The sequence below is a fragment of the Schistocerca piceifrons genome, chromosome 2, assembly GCF_021461385.2.
Source record: "Schistocerca piceifrons isolate TAMUIC-IGC-003096 chromosome 2, iqSchPice1.1, whole genome shotgun sequence".
Lineage (NCBI taxonomy): Eukaryota > Metazoa > Arthropoda > Insecta > Orthoptera > Acrididae > Schistocerca > Schistocerca piceifrons.
This window is the reverse complement of record NC_060139.1, coordinates 719651699-719674894: the sequence shown is the minus strand read 5'-3', so window position 1 is coordinate 719674894 and position 23196 is coordinate 719651699. Positions and strand designations below refer to the sequence as shown.

Genomic DNA, 23196 nt, shown 5'->3' with positions numbered 1-23196 from the left:
GGAGAAATTTCCAGTACTCATAGATCTTTGTCAGCTTCTGTGAATCATGTCCCTTCAGTTTTCTTATCTTGAAAATAGGTTAAAATCCTTTTAGATGTTCTTCCTACACTGATTCATGTCCTATGGCCTTAAAAGCCACTCCTTTTTTTCTGAATCGTGTCACTTACTTTCTCCATGTGTTTATATAGTTCATATTTGAGACAAATTGTGTACTCATCATATTTTTTGTGGGATCCATGATTTTTCTCAAGATCTTTGTTTCCTTGGCTTCAAGGCTCTCTATTAAAACTGTCTGGTTCACTGGATGTACCAGAAAGTAATGCACCAATTTTTTTTCTCTCAGCTAAAAACAATGCTACAAATGTAAAATGTATGTATTATTTGAATTATCCTGATTGGGTGCACTAAGTTTCCGTCACTTCTGACAGATAGTGTAGCTGCAGGACAGTTTCAAAATGACGTCTGTAGGTGATATACATTACAAGCAACATGCCATCATTGAATTTCTCACTGCAGAGAAAGAAACTGTGGGGAATATTCACAAGTGCTTTAGCAAAGTCTATGGAGCATCTGCTGTCGACAGAGGTACAGTTAGTCACTGGGCTCGGAGGTGGGGTCATCAGGAGGCGGTTCGGTGGAGCTGCTCAACTTGCAGCGGTTAGGGAGACCATCCACGGTTGTCACACCTGATTTAGCCCCCTCGTACTTCCACTTGTTTGGGCCATTAAAGGATACCATTTGTGGAAGATGTTTTGAGGATGATCAGGAGGTGATTCACGCAGTAAAGTACTGGGTCCGCCACTAGGACAAACACACCCTTGTTTCGCACTGGAAGAAGGCCATAAGAAGGCCATAGAACGGGATGGAGATTACATGGAAAAATAGGGTGTGTAGATAAAACACCATTCTTTCATGTGCATAATTCACATTATGTTCAATAAAGAATTATGGAAGAAAAAAAAGGCATGCATTATTTTTTGGGCAATCCTCATATATAGAATACCTCCAGAATACTTATAGAATAATAGTGCAGTAGTATCTAATTTTGCCACTTAAGGATATCGATCTGATTGTAAATGCCTTTAGTTAGTTCTATTATTGATTTGTTTTGTATCTGCAAATAAAAAAAGACAATTTTATTCTTTTCAGTTAACAGTAATGTACCAAAGATATGAAATACGTAAACCAAATGGCAGTGTACCGTAATTTAAAATATTGACACTATTGTTCACTCCTGCAAACGGAAGTGCTATAGCAAACAAAACCCATCTTTTATGAGAGGTCACTGGTGTGTTTTTCCAAATTTTCATCATCATTATTTGGCAAACAACATGATCAAAGGTGATGGCAGGTTGCCAGACTTCTTGTCAGTGTCTTGGGTTAAGGTCCAAGCCTCTCTGCAATGTTTTGTGGAATGAGGAGGGAATGTGCTGCTGTAGATAATCTGTCTGACACATAAGGACTTTAAACTTTGTGACATGATCAGCACTCTTCAAGAGCAATAGGCTGTTTTTGGCATGTGGTTGAAACTCTCTGTTCTTTTCATCTGCTACAGCACAAGCACTACATTGCTCTGCACAAGGCTCATTAATCATTCCATATGCTGCTAATATATAGCGGACACCATAAAAAAAGGTCATATGGTGATGGTAACAAACCAGCTCCAAGAGGAAGCAAAGTTTTGTTCCCACAATGCAGTCAACACTAATTCCCTGAGTATTAGATTGTCTTAGACTAGTACTAAACAGAATAACTGTTTATTATTGATAATAAGCATTGCACCACAATAGCACTGGACTCCTATTCAGGATTTCAAATCCTAGCTCAGGCATCAAAGATTAAGTTTTCTGTGATAATCCTAAACCATTTATGATAAATCCCAAGATGGTTGCTTTGAAAAGGACAAGAGTGATTTTCTTCTCTGACTTAGTTCCAACTGGAATTTTGAGAAGTCTCTAAAATACATTATTAGTTGTTAAAATAGGCATTTATTTGGGTGATCATTATTATTATTATTGAGCACAATTCATAAGCTCTTATCTACTTACAAAATTACACTTAAAGCTTTTTTGATGTGATGCATTATTATGCTTTCAAATAAAAAACAAGGTTTGATGTGGAAACAAAATCTTCTGTATATCTTCTAAATGCTGCTCTGATGATATTTTTAAAGTATGCACCTAACTCTCCATTGTCGTACAATATTTAACTCTCTTGTATTTCAGGGGCATTTTGGAGATGAAGAGAAACAGTCCGTTGCTGATATTTTAAATCAGTATGAGGCTTATTTTACAAACTATAGAAAAAATCTTGAAACTGAAGTGCAATCGCTGATGGATGTATTAGAGAAAAATGAAAGATACCAATGTCAGCAACTTGAAGAGAAGCACATAAATGAAGTTCAGTCTTTAAAGCAACAGATAAGTGACCTAAGAAAGCAAATGAGCAGTGTTGCAGGACAGACAGTTCAAAATATCATGCAGCAGACAGATGTGACTATGGCTGATCTGGCTAATGTTCTAGATATTAACGGCAGTCATCCCAGTGACACAGGGGAAGAGGTTGTCCCAGGTAATTCACAGTCAGTTTTAATTTAACACGATTTTAATGTTTTTACTCTTTCATTTATAACCATTATTGTGAGACATTCCTGTCATACATCAAATACTTTGTTTTATTAGTGTTGTTGTTTGTATTCTCTGATACTACGTAGCTAAAGTGTGCTCATAAGTTCAGTTCTCCCTTTTAAAAAGCACATGCATTCTTAACAGATAATAACTGGACAAAAAATTAGTTAGAATAAAATGCAGTTAATTTTCAAGACACATCAGTTCGAACAAAAATCTCTAGGTTTCAGTGGCTATCCCCACTATTGTCGCCAAAAGTAGAATCACTGGCTGCGTGGGCTAGCATTATTTTCTGCTTGTGTAGGCACGGTTGTAGCACTCAGAGAGGCCCAAAATGACACAATTGCAGAAGGTGAATTAGGGAGCTTGTAGCAGCTCAGGCCCGCTGTGGGGCCAGGTGGCGCGAGAGGCTGGAACCACATTAGAAACTGCTGATCCTGCCTTCCTACAAGTGTCAAGCATCCGTCTTTGCTCTTTTGATATCCAAAGCATGCCCACACCCCCAACTAAGTGTGTATCCCTGGTATCTCCTAAAATTATTGCTATTTATTCTAATGTAAGTTGTCTCCTTTATAAGTTGATGCATGAGCCAAGAATCTCATCTTTTCAAACTGTATTTTGTGTCAGTTTTTCAGGTAGTGCACAACTATGGCTATCTTGTCCAACTCCCTTTGTTTAATATGTTTAACTGTGCAAATTATTTGACCTATACAGATGCTGCTGCATTCACAAGGGACACCAGGCACATGAAGAGCTATGTCATCTTTAACAGGGTGCAGCATATCTTGTATCTTGGGAGTGAGTCAGAACACATCTTAATCCATGTCTCTGCTAAAATAGAGAGGACATAAAATACAGATTGGTAATAACAAAAAAAAGTGTTTCTGAAAAAGAGAAATTTGTTAACATCAAATATAGATTTAAGTTTTAGGAAGGTTGTTGTCTAGATTGTGATTTTGTACAGAAGTAAAACATGTGTGATAAACAGTTGAAACAAGAAGAGATCAGAAGATTTTGAAATGTGGTGCTACAAAAGATTGCTGAAGATTTAGATGGGTAGATTGGAGAGTAATGGAGAGGCAATGGTTTAAATTGAGGAGAAAAGAAATTTGTCAGTAGTTGATGATTCAATGGGATCAGTTGATAGCACACATCCAGAGGTGCCAATGAACTGTCAGTTTGGTAACGGAGATGAGAAACCAAGCACTGACTTCAGTAAGTGGGTTCAAACAGATTGAGTCTCTGTTGTTATGCAGACACGAAGAGGCTTGCAAATGATAAGACTAACTTGGAGAGCTGCAACTAGCCAATATTTAGACTGAAAACAAGGACTACATTTACTATCTGACATGCACTATCTCGTTGCTCCACAGGGTGGTAGGAAAGCAGCCAGCTTGGCCTTTTCCGCCTATTCACAAGGCATCCTTGTTCAGGGCACCTGAATATAACCATTCTCTCTGAACTCTTGTCTCAAATACTGCAATTTAGACTGTAGGTGGTCATCATCGGAAATAATTTCTGCCCTGTGAACTAATGTGTTTAGGACTGCTTTCTTGTTTAAAGGATGGTGGAAATGATCAGCATTCAAGTACCAATCAGTATGCTTGGTTTCCTGTACTGCTTTCTGCTTTCTGCTCAATTGAAACATCCAGCAACTGTAGCTTTCCATCCTCAATGGTAAATTTAATGTTCGGATGGACATTTTATGTGATTGATGAACTGCTGCAGTGAATTTTCACTGGGAGGCCATATCAGGAAGATGTCATCATCGTACCCTAGGAAGCAAGACAGACACAGCACCACAGAGTTCAGAGCCTGCTCCTCAACATGCTCCATGAAGATATTTACAACATTTGGACACAGTGGTGATTCCATCACTGTGCTCTCAATCATTTCATAATATTCACCATGATACAAAAGTAGATTGCTGTTAGAAAGTGACGAAAGGACATGACAATTCCAAGTGGAGGCCAAATCGACTGCATTCCTGCCATACTGCAGCGTGATCAGCAGAAAGTTAGGATGTGTGCTGCAGAGACATGGACTGGGACCAGTGTTCTGGCCTGCCGCCAAAATAAGAGATATGCTGCACCCTGTTAAAGATGACATAGCTCTTTGTGCGACCTTTTGTATGGTGTCCCTTGCAAATGTGGCAGCACCACCTATACAGGTCACACTGGACTCGCATTCGGGAGGACGACGGTTCAATCTCGCGTCCGGCCATCCTGTTTCAGGTTTTCTGTGATTTCCCTAAATCGCTCCAGACAAATGCGGGGATGGTTCCTTTGAAAGGGCACGGCCGACTTCCTTCCCTGTCCTTCCCTAATCCAATGAGACTGATGACCTCGCTGTCTGGTCTCCTCTCCCACAACAACCCCAACCTATACAGGTCAAATAATTCGCATAGTTGCAAAGTGTTGCTCCAAGGACAAGTGACATATCAGACAAAGGGAGCTTGACAAGTTGGCCATAGCTGAGCATTACCTGGGAAACAGACACAAACACTGTTTTAAAAGACGAGAGACTTGGTCACATATCATCACAGTGGGTTTCCGATACAAAGGAGGTGACTGAGATTAGTACTAACAGGAACAATTTTAATAGAGATCAGGGGTATGCACTTAGTAGGGCATGGAGGTGGACTTTGGGTATCGAAAGAGAGCAAAGACAGTTCCTTGACACTTGTATGGAGGCTGGAGCTTCAATTTCAAAGATAGCGCAGGCCCCTTGCATCTCTGAGGCCAGTTGGTCCTGCGGTGGGCTAGTACCAGCCATGAAGTGTGTGACAGTGATACAATTATGAGTAATTTAATTATATACAATTTGTAGTACACCCTTTCTTCCTGGTGACAGCAGCAAATCATTGTGACGTTTGATATTCCTCAAACCTCTTTGATACAGTTAGGGAGTGAAAGACTGGCGCATATTCAGAGAGATGTTACAGGAAAATAAACCTGTCAACAGGTCACTGTAATGTTCACTTGGGAAGGGACAATGACAGACAAACCCACAAATATTCTCTATTCAAGGTTATCACCAATGATTTGAACATACTCCATTGTTGAGATGGTAGTATATGAGATTTCTGTTTGACAGGAACAGAATTCAAATCCATCTCTGCCTTTACTAATTATCTTCCTGAAACAGGCCACAATCATTCCGTTCCTTCACTGTTCTGCAGGTAGACTATTACCCACACTCCAAGGAGCGTAATTGGGTCAAACATTGAACTTCCCTCTTAGAGACTTCTTGCCTCATGTACACACTTATGTCCAATGATTGGTGTACACCAATACACATTGTGACTTTTCAGTCCAATCAACTTTTTTGTTGTATTGGCACACAATAGTAATATTTCAGCATTCATACTAGTCTTTCTCATGCTGCGTTCAGTTAGCAAAAGTACTTATTTGAGGTGAGGTGTAGACTTCACCAACCTCATTCCCCGTATTCACCTCCACCACAAAATTTGGAGACGGGTGCTATACACCATGCCCTCTCCATTTTAGACTGAAGTATAACAACAACAGTAATGTCTACAAAAAGTATGAAGCAGTGATAATACTAGATAAGTGAGTGCCCATCATACATTATCTGATCAAAAAAGTATCAGGACTCCTATTAGTAGACATTAATCTGGTGTGCTTCCGCCCTTTGCCTTTGTCCGCCTTCATAGTTGAGTAGTCAGCGTGGTTGAGTGCCATGCGGGAGACCTTCCCAGAGGACTGGTATGCATTGCTCTCAGCCTTGTTAGGCCAACTGAGGAGCTACATAACTGATTAGTAGCATTGTCCAGGCCCAGAAACCCATCGACGACCCTGAAAACATTGTGCTGACTGCACGAATGTCTGTAGAGGAATGGCAGCCCATTCTGTCAGTACTAGAAAAGGTGATTATGGATGCTGGAATTTGGAGCAAAGGTGATGTTCTGACTCATCCTAGAGGTGTTCCATTAGGTTCAGGTCCAGACTCGGGGCACATCAATCCGTTTCAGAGATCAGTAATTTTTGAAAACATGTCTCTCTGGAGTACAGCGGTGTATTTATTATTTAAAAATAAATACAAACAGTCACAACTGCAATAAACTTTCATCTGATTTAGACCATTTTAGACCCACAACATGATGGTAGATGGTGGCTGTAAACAGAGCAGGCGATACACCTCCTTGAATTCTAACTGTTGAGCAATTAGTATTTCTGGAGGTGCACCGCCTGCTCTGTTCACAACCACCATCTACAATTATAGTGTGTGTCTGAGGATGGTCTAAAACAGACTGAAACTGGTAACAGTAAATAAAAAAAGAGGTTTATTGTAGTTGTGACTGTATTCGCTTTTGAATTTCAGGGATGTTTTTGTTCACAAACCATTTCCTCACAGATGACACCACCTCAGATACCACTGAGCACTGGCTACAGATTTGCTACAGACTATAGAGTGATTCATCACTCATTTTCAGTTATCCACTGTCCAATGGCATTGCTTTTTACATCACCTGAGACACCACTTAGCATCGACTACAGAATGTCTGGCTCATGAAGAGCTGCTCAGCTGTTGTACCTCATTCCTTTTAACCCCCTATGTGCAGTTGTTGCTGGCTGGGCTACTGGAAGCACTTTAGAACTTAAAAGTGCTTCCTTCCTCTAATTTCATGCAATTTTTTTACAACCACCCTCCCAATCCATCAGTACATGAGGTCTGCCTGGTATTGGTTTACTTATGGTTATTTGTTCACATTTCCACTTCACAGTCATATTACCAACAGTCAACTTAGACAGCTTTAAAAGGGTTCAAGGGTCCTTGATGGACTTGTTACCATGGTAACACCTAATGACTTGTCCATCTTAGAAGTCACTGGGCTCTCTTTGCCAACCCATTCTGCTGTTAATCCTACTCTTCTGACAACACAATGCTCCCAACCTTTTTATGGTGTTGGGTCCATCTCTCGTGACATCTAATGGTCAGTTGTGAATTACTCAGTATTTTTGGTCAGATAGCATTTGCCGGCAGCAAAGGGTGTGATACCGAGAAGAAAAAGAAAATGACTCTTCCCATTGAGAGAGTCACAGTTACTGTGCAAAACAAAAGCAGATAATAGTATTTCATTATTTTAAAAAAGTATAGCCATAAGATTTCTACTATACTCTCTAAATTTTTGAGATTCATTCTGTGGGCAAGATGATCTTTTTAAATACAACTATTTAAGCATGAGGTGTGGCATCCATGAAACATCAGTCTATTTCTGTTTGGTGGTGGGTCAAACACCTGCTTCTATGTCAAATGGTAACTGTTGTCATCTTCAATCTAAATACTGGTTTGATGCAGCTGTCCCTGATAGTCTTATCATTTGCAAGCCTCTTCGTCTCTGTGTAACTACTGCAACTTAATTTGTTTGAACCTGCTATCTGAAATCAATGCTTGGTCTCCTTCCTCCGTTATCAAATTGATAGTTCATTAGGACCTCAGGATGTGCCCTATCAACTGATCCTATCGAATTGTCAAATTGTGGCATCAATTTCATGTCTCCTTAATTTAATAAATTACCTCTTCATTAGTTTCCAATCTGCCCATCTAATCTTCTTCTGTAGCACCACATTTCAAAAGCTTTTGGTCTCTTCTTGTCTGAAGTGTTCAACATCCACATTTTACACTCCAGGAAAAAGCCTTCCAATAACCTTCATAACACTTAAATCTATATTGGATGATAACAAATTTCTATTTCTGAGAAACTTTTTTTTTTTTTTTTTTTTTTTTTTTTTCTGTTACCAGTCTGCATTTTATGTCCTCTCTACTTCACCCATGTCAGTTATTTTGTGGCCCAAGTAGCAGAAGCCATCTAATACTTGTTGTGTCTCATTTTCTTATACAATTTCACAACATTCCATTCCCTTGTTTTATTTTTGATGATATTCATCTTATAACCTCTTTTTCAAAATGCTATCCATTGAGTTCAACTGACCTACCAACTCTTCCCATGTCTGATAGAATTACTATGTACTGGAAGACCTTGGAAGTTTTTATTTTTTCTCCTTGAACTTGACTCTCCTTTCTAAGTTCCTCATTTGTTTCCTTTACTGCTTGCTCAATGTACAGATTGAACAGAATTGGAGATATAATCCCAGTCAGGTTTCTGTACAAATTGTTTACATTTCCACCTACATCTACATCTACATCTGTACTCTGCAAACCACCATAAGGTGCTTGGCAGAGAGTACATCCCACTGTATCAGTTATTAGAGTTTCTCCCCATTCTTTCCTGTATGGAGTTTGGAAAGAATAATTGTTTGACTGCCTCTGTGCATGCAGTAATTATTCTAACCTGATCCTCATGATCCTTGTGTGAAGCCTGTTCTTGAAATTTTGTTAATAGACAATATATTTTGCATTTATCTTTAAGAGTCTTCCAGTTCAGTTCCTTCAGTATCTCTGGGACACTCTCCCATAGATTAAACCAACGTGTGACAGTTCATGCTGCCCTTCTCTGTATACATTTAATATCTCCTGTTAGTCCTGTTTGGTATGGGTCCCACACACTTGAGCACTGTTCTAGAGTTGGTCACACGAGTGATTTGTAAGCAGTCTCATTTGTAGGCTGCACTTCCCCAGAACCAGTAAAGTGAAGTCTATCATCTTCTTAACCATGACTGAGCCAATGCAGTCATTCCATTTCATATCCCTGCAAAATGTTACACCCAGGTATTTGTACAATTGGCTGATTCCAACAGTGGCTCATTGATAACATAGTCAAAGGATACTATGTTTTTCATTTTGTGAAGTGCATAATTTTACATTTCTGAACATTTGAAGCAAGTTACCAATCTTTGCATCACTTTGACGTCATATCAAGCTCTGACTGAATACTTACACAGCTTCTTTCAGATAGTACTTTATAGTAGATAACTGCATCATCTGCAAAAGCCTGATATTACTGTTGATAATTAATTTATGACTTGAACAGCAAGGGCACCAACACTCTTCCCTGGGGAAGAAACAGACATCTGGCAATTACTATCCATCCAAGATTATCACGACAATATGCTGCATCTTCCCTACCAAATGATTGTCAATCTAGTCCCAAATTTCAGTTGATAGCCCATATGATCATACGTTTGACAATAAACGTAGATGTGGTATTGATCAAATGCTTTTTGGAAATCAAGAAATACTGCACCTATCTGATTGCTTTGATCCAAAGCTTTCTGAACATCACACGAGGAAAGTGCAAGCAGCATTTCACATGATAAACGTGTTTGGAATCCATTCTGGTTGCTATTGAGGACGTCATTCTTTTCAATGTACCTCACTATGTTAAGCTCAGAATATATTCTAACATTCTACAACAAATTGATGCCAAGGATTTTGGACAGTAGTTCTGTGGATCACTTCTACTACCCTTGTTATAGACGGGTATGACCTGTGCTTTTTTTCAATAACTGGGTGAGGGTTTTTATTTGAGGGATATGTGATCGGTTATTTTTAGAAGAGGGGCTAACTCAGCCACAAATTCAGTATCAAATCTGACAGGCATTCCATTGGGCCCTAGAGCTTTGCTCAATATTAACAATTTCAGCTGTATCTCAACACCACTAACACTAAGTCTTATTTCATTTATCTTCTTAGTGGTGTGAGTATTAAATTGGGGCAATTCTCCTAGCTTTTCCTTTGTAAAGGAACATATGAAAATGGAGTTAAGCATTTCAGTTTTTGCTGTGCTATCCTCAATTTCAGTTTCAGTCTCATTTGCTAGGGATTGGGCTCTTAACTTTGGTGCCACTAATAGCCTTAGCATATGACCAGGATTTTTTTGGATATTGTGAAATGTCATTTGACAACATTCTGCTATGGTAGTCATTGAAGGCATCAAGCATTTCTCTCTTGACAGCCAACCATATTTCATTCAGCATCTCTCTACATTGTTTTACGCTTATTATGCAGTAATCTTGGTTTCATTAGATATTTTTTTTTTTTTTACACGTACTGTATACCATGGGGGTTCCCTCCCATTATGAACTGTTCTAGTGGGTACATATCTATCCAGTGCATGGTCAACTATTCTTTTAAACTTGAGCCATAGTTCCTCTACATGCTCGTGCCCTGTGCTGAAAGTTTCAAGTTCCTCATTGAGATATTTCACTACTGATTTTTTATCTCGTTTACTGAACATATATATCTTTCTGCTTGTTTTAGTTGTCCTTTTCACTTTGGTAATCATTGTTGCCACAACTGTGTTGTGGTCACATATCATTTTTTATGTGTATGTCTTCAAAGAGATCAGTTCTATTTGTTGCCATTACATCCAATATATTTCCATCATAAGTGGGGCTCCTAACTGTCTGTAGATTTCAGAGACGGCATTTAGCAATGTTTCACAGTATGTCTTATCTCGCCCACAACTAATAAAACTGTAATTTTGCTAATTGGTTGTTGGATGTTTGAAGTCTCCCCAAGTGATTACAGCATGATTGGGGAACTTACATACAAGTGAACTGAGCTTTTTTGTAAAGTTTTCGGTCACGCCATGAGATGAGTCTGATGCGTGATAGAAAGATCCGATTATCATTTTATGCCCAACCCTAGTACTGAGTCTTGCCCAAACAATCTCACATGCAGCTTCAATTTCTATGTTGGTGGATTGAGTTTGTTGTTTACTGTTACAAATACACTACCTCCATTTCCCATTTGCCTATTCTTTCAATATACACTTTTCCCCAAAAATCTCACTTCTATCAATTTCAGATTTCAACAGTTTTTTGTAGCTCGTTTTCTGTGAGTTTCACTGCTTTTCATGACTGCTTCAAACTCTGGGACTTTGTTACAAATGTGTCTGCAGTTTACTATTAGGATTTTAATACTCACACCAATGGGAGGCATTTCTTTCAATCTTACACTGATACTTCCAGCTTTCCTATGGCTGTTGTTACCGGGACTGAATGGATAATTGCCCAATCTAAAAATCCCTTGTGTGCACCCTAAACACAGTCAGCTGCCTCAGTAGCAGCTTCCAATGTTTAGTGCACACCAGACTCATTTAGAGGGACCTTACAGTTCTCAACCCTACGGCACAAACCCAGAAAGTTGCAACCTAGCTTGTCACAGAACATTCCATCTCTGAATTTTATAGGGATAAAAGATGAGTGAAAATGTACGATTTAGAAGACTATATTTGCTCCCAAATAATTATTTTGTGCAAATGCTTTAACATATTATGAGGTGTGAAAATTGAAAAGTTGCAAAACAGGTTAATGGGTGTTGAAGAATTTCAGATGATCAGTAGATTTTTCAAATGTAACAGACATCTGTCATTTCAACAGTACACGGTAAATCTTTGTGCCTGGTGATCTTATGGTGCAAGTAAAGCATTTTTTCAGTCTTACTACCTGCCAAGAAGCAGCTGATTGTTTTTATGAAGAAGTGAAATCACTTAATTGTTAATGATATTAATCTATGAGAATAGCCAAAATTTCGAAGTTCATTAAGATATAGTGATATAAAATATTATTTGTTTTTGACAAATAAGTAGGAACCTTTATGCATATGCTTTTACCTTGTAAATAATTAGGTTACTACATTAATTGAGAAGTAGACATGTTATGATGTAGATTTTTGGATGAATAAAAAGCCATTTGAGCTCATGAGGCTCCTCCAGTTCCCAGTTGGCAGCAAATACACTTGTAAAATGTGAGACCTGAGTTTCTCCTGGCGTATACAACTTTCAAATAACTTCCGGGAATTCAGCCAGGTAACACTTTCAGCGACCGCCGATATTTCGGCGGGAGAACATCCCGCCATTTTCAAGGCAAACTGCAACGGACAGGCGGCGTACATGCAAATTTAATACCTCGGTCCTCGGACCCAAGCAGGAAAGATAACACACACACACTGAACACTAGTGCCACCAAAGATGGCCAAAGTCAGAGCTATCGATAGTGAGACTATGAATTCGCCGGTGAGGTAGCATTGAGTCTGTCCCTCTGTTTCTTGACAAGGGAGAGAGCCGGATTCCAAACAGAGTTTAAACAGAAACCTCCATCCCTGTTAACAAGGTTGCTCGCTAATTTAATCTCAACTGCCTCCCGAATCACACTGTCCCAATAGCTGGACGTGCATGCCAATATCTCGGTCTTATTATATAACATGGGGTGACCAGTATCCAAGCAATGTTCGGCAATAGCAGATCTATTAGGCTGCTGTAATCGTGTGTGCCGTTTATGCTCAGTACATCTGTCCTCCACGGTCCTGATAGTTTGACCAATATATGCCATGCTGCAGCTACAAGGGACACGATATACACCCGCCTTACGCAGTCCAAGATCATCCTTAACGGAACCCAAAAGTGCTCTAATTTTAGAAGGAGGTCGGAAAACGCATTTCACATCGCATTTCCGTAAAATACGACCGATCTTATTGGACGTGTTTCCTACGTAAGGCAAGAAGGCAGTAGACTTAGGCGTTGACTCAGAATTATCATCAATCACCTGATGTACAGTTGGTCGATAGCGCAACGCACGTTCAATCTGTCTATCACTGTAACCATTTTGACGAAATGTAACTTCAAGATGGGACAGCTCAGCTGGCAAAGTCTCAGCGTCAGAAACGATATGTGCCCTGTGTACCAAGGTACGAAGTACCCCTTCACGCTGAGCCGAATGGTGACAACTATTAGCTTGTAAGTACAAGTCGGTGTGAGTACGTTTCCTGTAGACTGCATGTCCCAATGATCCATCATCCTTCCTCCTACCCAACACGTCGAGAAAGGGAAGGCAACCATCCTTTTCCACCTCCATCGTGAAACGAATGTTCGGGTGGATCGAGTTCAGATGTTCTAGAAAGACATTCAAATTCTCCCTACCGTGAGGCCAAACAACGAAGGTATCGTCAACGTATCTATAGAAACAGGCGGGTTTTAAAGGCGCCGACTCCAATGCACGTTCCTCGAAGTCTTCCATAAACAAATTTGCGATCACAGGAGACAACGGACTACCCATCGCAACTCCATCTGTCTGCTCGTAATACTGGTCATTAAATAAGAAATAAGTGGATGTCAACACATGCCTAAAGAGATTAGTTAAATCAGCACCAAACCTGGCTTCTATTAACCGCAACGAATCAGACAGAGGGACACGAGTGAAGAGAGAGACCACATCGAAACTCACTAAAATATCAGAGTCATTCAGCCTCAGTCCCTCCAAACGACGTAAAAAATCAGCTGAGTTCCTGATATGATGATCACACCGTCCTACTTGTGGACTCAACAGAGAAGCAAGATGCTTGGATACACAATATGTCGGGGCGCCGATGTTACTCACTATAGGACGGAAAGGAACCCCTTCCTTATGAACCTTTGGAAGGCCATATAACCTAGGGGGAACCGCACTATAGGTGTTAAGCCTCTTGATTGTGTCCTGCGACAAACCACTTTTCTTCAGGAGGTTGTTGGTCTTTCTCTCAACACTTTTCGTGGGGTCAGCATCGATTCTGCGATACGTTGAATCAGATAGTAAACGTTGCATCTTTTGTACATAATCATGTTTATTTAAAACAACGGTGGCATTGCCCTTGTCAGCAGGTAAAATAACAATACTGGGATCAACTTTGAGAGAGCGTAAAGCAGCCCTCTCTGCTGCTGTTACATTACTCTTGGGTGGACGAGCCCTAGTCAAAACACGGCATGCCTCCCTTTTAACTTCCTCTGCAGCGTCAGGAGGTAGTTTGCAAACTGCCTGTTCAATTGAACTAATAAAATCAACTACCGGCAAATTCTTCGGAGTGGGTGCAAAATTTAATCCCTTCCCTAGAACGGATAAGGTTGCGTCGTCAAAAGATTTCTCTGTGAGATTTATCACAGGAAGTTAGGAGGGAGGCATGCCGTGTTTTGACTAGGGCTCGTCCACCCAAGAGTAATGTAACAGCAGCAGAGAGGGCTGCTTTACGCTCTCTCAAAGTTGATCCCAGTATTGTTATTTTACCTGCTGACAAGGGCAATGCCACCGTTGTTTTAAATAAACATGATTATGTACAAAAGATGCAACGTTTACTATCTGATTCAACGTATCGCAGAATCGATGCTGACCCCACGAAAAGTGTTGAGAGAAAGACCAACAACCTCCTGAAGAAAAGTGGTTTGTCGCAGGACACAATCAAGAGGCTTAACACCTATAGTGCGGTTCCCCCTAGGTTATATGGCCTTCCAAAGGTTCATAAGGAAGGGGTTCCTTTCCGTCCTATAGTGAGTAACATCGGCGCCCCGACATATTGTGTATCCAAGCATCTTGCTTCTCTGTTGAGTCCACAAGTAGGACGGTGTGAACATCATATCAGGAACTCAGCTGATTTTTTACGTCGTTTGGAGGGACTGAGGCTGAATGACTCTGATATTTTAGTGAGTTTCGATGTGGTCTCTCTCTTCACTCGTGTTCCTCTGTCTGATTCGTTGCGGTTAATAGAAGCCAGGTTTGGTGCTGATTTAACTAATCTCTTTAGGCATGTGTTGACATCCACTTATTTCTTATTTAATGACCAGTATTACGAGCAGACAGATGGAGTTGCGATGGGTAGTCCGTTGTCTCCTGTGATCGCAAATTTGTTTATGGAAGACTTCGAGGAACGTGCATTGGAGTCGGCGCCTTTAAAACCCGCCTGTTTCTATAGATACGTTGACGATACCTTCGTTGTTTGGCCTCACGGTAGGGAGAATTTGAATGTCTTTCTAGAACATCTGAACTCGATCCACCCGAACATTCGTTTCACGATGGAGGTGGAAAAGGATGGTTGCCTTCCCTTTCTCGACGTGTTGGGTAGGAGGAAGGATGATGGATCATTGGGACATGCAGTCTACAGGAAACGTACTTACACCGACTTGTACTTACAAGCTAATAGTTGTCACCATTCGGCTCAGCGTGAAGGGGTACTTCGTACCTTGGTACACAGGGCACATATCGTTTCTGACGCTGAGACTTTGCCAGCTGAGCTGTCCCATCTTGAAGTTACATTTCGTCAAAATGGTTACAGTGATAGACAGATTGAACGTGCGTTGCGCTATCGACCAACTGTACATCAGGTGATTGATGATAATTCTGAGTCAACACCTAAGTCTACTGCCTTCTTGCCTTACGTAGGAAACACGTCCAATAAGATCGGTCGTATTTTACGGAAATACGATGTGAAATGCGTTTTCCGACCTCCTTCTAAAATTAGAGCACTTTTGGGTTCCGTTAAGGATGATCTTGGACTGCGTAAGGCGGGTGTATATCGTGTCCCTTGTAGCTGCGGCATGGCATATATTGGTCAAACTATCAGGACCGTGGAGGACAGATGTACTGAGCATAAACGGCACACACGATTACAGCAGCCTAATAGATCTGCTATTGCCGAACATTGCTTGGATACTGGTCACCCCATGTTATATAATAAGACCGAGATATTGGCATGCACGTCCAGCTATTGGGACAGTGTGATTCGGGCAACCTTGTTAACAGGGATGGAGGTTTCTGTTTAAACTCTGTTTGGAATCCGGCTCTCTCCCTTGTCAAGAAACAGAGGGACAGACTCAATGCTACCTCACCGGCGAATTCATAGTCTCACTATCGATAGCTCTGACTTTGGCCATCTTTGGTGGCACTAGTGTTCAGTGTGTGTGTGTTATCTTTCCTGCTTGGGTCCGAGGACCGAGGTATTAAATTTGCATGTACGCCGCCTGTCCGTTGCAGTTTGCCTTGAAAATGGCGGGGTGTTCTCCCGCCGAAATATCGGCGGTCGCTGAAAGTGTTACCTGGCTGAATTCCCGGAAGTTATTTGAAACACTTGTAAAATGTAGCAGTTACTTTAAGTGACCCAACTGTTGAAGCAGGAGAGAGAGATGATGTACTACTTCATTACCAGCCATTTGGTAACTGAGGGAGTAATTTAGTGAAAGCGCTCTACGAGGGAACACTAGGTCACATTACACAATTCCCATGCTAATTAAAATTAAAAGTTGTTAGTGGGAATGTCAAGGAACAGATGAATGCAAATAGCAAAAGCTGTTCTCTCTCTCTCTCTCTCTCTCTCTCTCTCTCTCTCTCTCTCTCTCACACACACACACACACACACACACACACACACATGGACGTGCGCAGATGCTCGTGTGCAGGAAGGGTGAGGTGGGGAATCTGAAGTTGGTTGCAGTGTACTGCTAATTACATGAACAACAATTAATGCATTCTGAGGTACCTGACTTCTTTGTAAAGCGCTGTGATGAATGCATGCACGTACCAACACTCACAATTGTTTTTCAAAGGTAGCAATGTTCCATTTCACTTGCTGTTGCTCTGGATTGTAGCCATAAAAATTAGATTTTTGGCAACTAATTTTTATCACAGTTACTTTTTAAAAAATTTCAGATCACATTGCTGCTGTTGAATTATTGTCACATGAATCCCATATAGCACCTGAGGTGTGCACAAATGAACCAAAAGAAAAATATGAATGTCTAATCAGACAGCTTCAGAATGAAATTCAAGAAAAGGTAAGTGGGAGGTGAAAGCCACTACCATTTCCCATCTGTTTTTATGTATGTGTTTCCTTTTAAATATATGCTATGATTGTAAATAGTCCTGTCATTAGAAACAAACCTCTTCCTTATGAAGTACTCTTATTTGCAACTTTCGATTAAAATGTAGACAGGTGTGCTCTTGGTGTTCCTTATTTTGTGTATGCAATGTGCTATTTATTGCTTATTAGTTGTTATGTTGAGTTTCATTATCTGTATTTTTGGAATGCTGTTTGTTAAAGCATCCAGAATGTGTAGAATGAGTAGCATGCATTTGCAGTCTTGGTTTATATTGATGGCAAATCTGCAGACCTCTGCAGAACATGCTTGTTGTTCGTTATCATCTGTAAAATTGCTACCTATCACTCAGCACTGAAAATAAAATGTAGTGTATTCCATCAGATGTTAATGTCTCTATATAGCTATTTATTAGTGAAGTTATGCTAACTTCAATGCATGTGACAGTGAATTTTATTTAACTTTTCAATTTATTGTGTTTGGGTGCAGGGAATGTGAATTATATGATAAAGAATAGTAAATATATTTATTTTGTCATCTTAAATACAAGTGGTAAATTGAATAATATACAGCAGAGTGTTCACCTTCATTTAAATTCAGGAAGTTTGGGGAATAGGTAGGGAGCATATACACCCTCATTATGAAAAATGCTGCAGTCACAGGTGAGATTTGTAACATGTAATGTGACTGCCTTAAACGCTCTTTTGGCATCTGGTTCAGTATGCAAACAATAATGGTGAGCACAGGCTCTAAAATACAGAATTACTCAGCTTCAATACTGCTGAGAGTGTCTTTTTACTGACATTTAGCACTTTTCAGATGTGTCATCTAATTCTTCTGGCCTTGGAAAATTAGTGCACAAAGAGCAGAACAGGAAGATGTCCTGATTACATATTTGAGGCAAAGAGCCATTGATACTTCAGCCTGGGTGAAAGAATGTTGGGTGTGATGGACTAAAGGGAGCTCAAGCAGTGGCCTCAGGACATGGCGCATGCTCATTTACTTCTGTGTCCCTCTCGTACACACAGTTTGGCTACTGCTTTTTGTTTAGGGACAGTAAATTACAGAACTCTAGGGCCTGAAACTATTTAGTGGAGTTGGAAAAGAAAGTGAAGCTCCATGTTCTGACCCAGAGCTATCTAGGTCTTTGAGCCACTATTCCATCATCACACTACTTTCCTGGCTGCTGTGTGCTATGCCACTACTACATCAGCACTGCACTTTCCTGGCTGTTGTCTGCTATCTAGGCCTTCGAGCCAGTACTTCTCAGTCAAGTAACTCCTGAGATGGCATCAAGAGGATGAGTGGCTCCCATACCAGTTCTCCCACTAAGAAAAAAGTCTTGGCGAAATATTGGGAATTCAACGTGGGTCCTTCCCACAATAGCGAAATGCATTGACTGCTAATCTGTGGGGGCAGATTAGTGGAATTAGAAGAGGAATTAACTGAGAAAAGGCTAGTTCACATCCATAGTAGACTACTACATGTGTACCCTGGATAGTGTCTAATTATAGATGTGAATTAAATGAACTAGCCCTAACTGGGAGCCAGACGATCATATTGATCTCCTGGCTGTTTAATAGCACATCCTAATCAAAATAGCACAGACAAAACCTATTGGTCATTCTCATAGCCAGCTGACAATGAAACTTGTACCTTGCCTCAGGATTTGCCAGCTAAATATAGAAAGAATAATCAGGGCAAAGAGTGATGTCCTGCAAAAGGTTCTAAACGATAATGACATTGACGTCACTGCCATTCAGGAAACGCACACGGAGAACAAGGAACAACTAAGAAAAAGAGGTAAAATATATGGCTACACCTTAGTTGGTGCCACATACCACCACACTTATGGTGTGGCAACTTATGTGAGATCTAATATCGAAAAAGTTCAGTTGCATTCATCTACCAACAACAACATACACAAAGTGGTTATTCAAATCGGAGGGCACACCATAAGTAACACATACAAACCTCCTGCAATCTCATGGCCACCACAAGTCCTACTACTACTGCAACATTCATCTCTCTATATAGGCGACTACAACAGTCATCACACCAAAAGGAAATACAAAGAGAACAATGAAGGTGGTGAGGCAATTGCAAATGGAGGAGATGAAAACAATATATACCTCGTATTTGGTGCAAAGGATAGACATTGCTTCTATTCGGCAGCATAGAGACGGGGATATAACCCCGTCCTATGCTTCATGACCACAGACAAGGAAAACATACAGCTGAAAATCTCTCATTATATTCTACCAGACTTCCCACACAGCCAACATCAACCCACTCTAATAGAGATTGGAATAAACTATTACCCTGGTTACTTCCTTTCCTTGCCCACAATGGAATTCCAGAAAACAAACTGGGAAATTTTTTCTAACAATGTGGATAAGTGCTGGGATGGAATACCTTCTAAACTAAAGAACTACAGGAGGTTTGTTGGAGCGCTCATAAGCTCTGCAAAAAAGGCAATACCTAGAGGGTACCATTAACAATATATCCCAGGATGGAACAGAGAATGTGAAAATCAGTACCAGGCATTCCTTAACAGTGACAACCAGGGAATTGATGATGACCTACAACACAATCTTGATGTGGCTTGACGAGAACGATGGATGGAAGCCGTTCAAGAACTAGATTTTAAAATGTCTAGTAGAAAAGCATGATTCCTTTTAAGAAAACTAAATGACAGCAATAAGAACGTCCACAAAGAAACACGATACATCCAAACAAGATAGTCTCCCATATAGTGCCAGTCTCTAAAACTCCGAGATAGAGCTCACACCACTCAGATTAAGCATGAGCTCACAGCATTAAAATCTCTCGGCCATGACCAAACGAAATTTTCCCATCCATTCTCAGCAGAAGACATAACAAGTGCTCTCAAAGACGTAAAATCGGGAAAAGCACCTGGATTTGATGGCGTCCACCCAGAGTTTCTTCTGAACTGCGGTAAATATGCGAAAAGATTGTTAGCAGAATTCTTTACAGATATTATAACACATGGCATAGTCCCTCAGCAAATGAAACTATAAAAAATTGTTGCTCTCCTAAAGTCAGAGAAGCCGAGTAACAAACCAAAGAGCTACTGCCTAGTCTCATTATTGAGCTCTGTCTATAAACTCCTGGAAAGACTTCTCTATAACCACATTGCCAGCAAAATTCTGGAGTCAGTTCACATGGAGCAAGCCGGGTTCTGCCCTGCATGCAGCTGTACAGACCAGGTTATGTCACGAACCATAGAGGCTGGGTACCAAAGGAAATTAAAAGCATCAGCTGTTTTCATACATCTATCTGCTGCCCATGACACTGTCTGGAGACAAGGCCTATTGTACAAATTCATGCAAACAATCCCTTGCCTGAGAACTGCCAGACTTATAGATGCCATGCTTGCTGCCAGAACATTCAAAGTAGTAACAGGAGAACAGATGAGCATCCAAAGAACCCTGAACAGCGGCCTACCACATGGCTTTGTGTTGGCTCCACTACTGTTCAGTCTTTATATTGGCAATATGCCATCCATATCTTCCATGAAGTTTGGGTATGCAGACGATTCGGTCTTGGTAACACAACACAAGAACTTTGAGGTCATGGAAACAGTCTTGACATCTGACTTGGAGATATTAAATACATACTTTCGTAAATGGAGATTACAGCTAAATCCTACAAAAACTGAAAGTACATGTTTCCATGTCAGTAATAAATTAGCAAGCAAACAACTTGACATTCATCTCGAGGGAAATCGGCTCCAATCTAATGAGCTTCCAAAATACCTTGGAGCCACTTTGGACAGAGCCCTCACTTATAAACAACGTCTGGAAAATACTGCAGCCAAACTAAAGATGAGGAGTAATATTCTCCAGAAGCTGTGCGGCACTACTTGGGACTCTTCGGCTGACACGCTACACATGTCTGCATTCGGACTGGTCTGTGCTCCGCTGCGGAGTACTGCATTCCGGTCTGGATGAACAGTGTTCACACAAAAAAAAAATCGATGTGCAGCTGTATAGCACGATGCGAATTGTCAGCAGAACCATGCGATCAACCCCAACACATTGACAGCCAGTTATGAGCCACATACCACATGCGGACCTATGTCGAAAGAATGCTCTTCTCCGGGACTATAAGAAGATAATCGACAATGCCCAGCTCCCTATACATTGCAACATGCCTGACCTGGAAACAAACAGACTTCAGTCCATCCAACAATAATAACAGCCAAGGAATTGCAAAGTATATACTTTAATGCAATAAAGACCTGGAGGGAACAATGGCGAGAGGTGTGTCCCGTACATTGTCAAGCCCTCCCCTGCATCACTGAGAGACCGCCCGGCTATGAACTACCGCATAAAATATGGTCATGCCTTAACAGAATATGCACAAATTGCGGAAGATATGCAGATACTCTTTACAAATGGGGAAAAACACCGACTCCCAACTGTGACTGTGGAGCCAACAGACAGACCATCCACCACATCATCCAAGAGTGTGACAGAAGAGCATACAGTGGCAAGTTCTGTGATTTTCTGATGGCAACAGATGCCACAAAGGACTTTACACATAATCTTGATGTTTGTATTTAGTTGTATTGACCATATATAATCTTGATGTTTGTATTTAATTGTATTGCCCATTATCAGTATGTTTTATACTTCTTATATAGCATATTTTATTGTGTTTTTTATGTATATCTTTGTTTAAATATTTGTAAGAAGCATAAAATGATGTGCATTTCCATATGCTAAATAAAGTAAATAAATAAATAAGAAAAACTAGAAGTTGTGGGTTTAAATATAGTAATTGAAAGTATATAATGGAAGGAGTTCAGGTGTAGGGTAGTCGATAGGCACATTAACGAGACTGAAAATGCTGCTAAGCTTTCAGATGAGCCCTTCTCCATAACAGTCATATTACACGTGCACACATGTACTCACAAGTGCATGGCTGCATTGTTCCAGCCAATTACATTTTATTTACACTTCAGGGATGCTGCAGTTGTGCAGGTAATGTGTGTGTGTGTGTGTGTGTGTGTGTGTGTGTGTGTGTTATTATCGCAGAAGAAGGAATCATCGAAAAGCATGTTAATGAAATTGTAGGTTTATTAGATATGTGGCAAAAAAATTAACACCAGACCACCAAGTAGAATTAAAATTAGGATATCTTATGTTCTACATTAGAGGAGCAATGCAGACAGAAAATTCACATGTGGGCTTTAGAGTAAATAGGAAAATTAAAGATTTAAGGATTGCTAACAGGTTAGCAAAAATTACTTTAAAAGTTATACAAAAGATATTCCATAGAAATAATTAAACTCTGTGCACCAATCGACAGCCTGATGAGGAAGTAGAACAACATCATGAATAGTTGGCTGAAGTGGCTACGTACAGTATAACCCCGCTTTTACGTTCCCGGAATTAATGTTTTCCCGCCATTTACGACATTTTTTATTGCTTCCGTCATAATCTCATATGTGCACAATATTAATTCACACCTGATTTTGCGTCAATATATTTATAATTTTCCCCACAATTTACAATTTATGAAAAAATGTTCATGGAAAAAAAAAAAAAAAAAAAAAAAAAAAAAAAAAAAAAAAAAAACTGACATAAAATGACACTGGCATAGAGTTGGCCATCAAGCAGTGTTTACAAACATTATATGGTTAAGTTTCTTGTTACCAGGGTGCTCTACTTAGTAGATTTAAACAGGTAAATGTGTAAAAGTTGGAATCACTTAAGTCGTATATCCTGCTGCTGCCAAACTCTACTGTGCTTGGTGGCTGATAGGAGTAACTAGGTTCGTACGAATAAAGATTTCGTGACCAATCACAACCATTTCCAAACTGTCAATACAGCATATGCACAGTTTTGCGATTGTTGTAATCATCATCACACCTCTGTCAAACCATATGTAGTGTTTTCGTCTTTTGGCCACTTGTAGTGCTAGTTGACACCCTCATTCAGTTTGCATTGCTCAAAAGTTTTTTGTTTAAACGCAGTGTGAATTTCGTATATTCTCATG

General features: G+C 40.2%; 1 protein-coding gene across 1 annotated transcript in view; it reads left to right on the top strand.

Moving 5' to 3' along the window:
* LOC124775796 (A-kinase anchor protein 9-like) overlaps window positions 1-23196 on the top strand; it is a 517018-nt gene that overhangs the window by 265163 nt on the left and 228659 nt on the right. The window contains exons 20-21 of the mRNA XM_047250627.1: window positions 2226-2571; window positions 17003-17127. Of these exons, the coding sequence (XP_047106583.1) occupies window positions 2226-2571; window positions 17003-17127 (471 nt within the window). The remainder of the gene's footprint in view (window positions 1-2225; window positions 2572-17002; window positions 17128-23196) is intronic.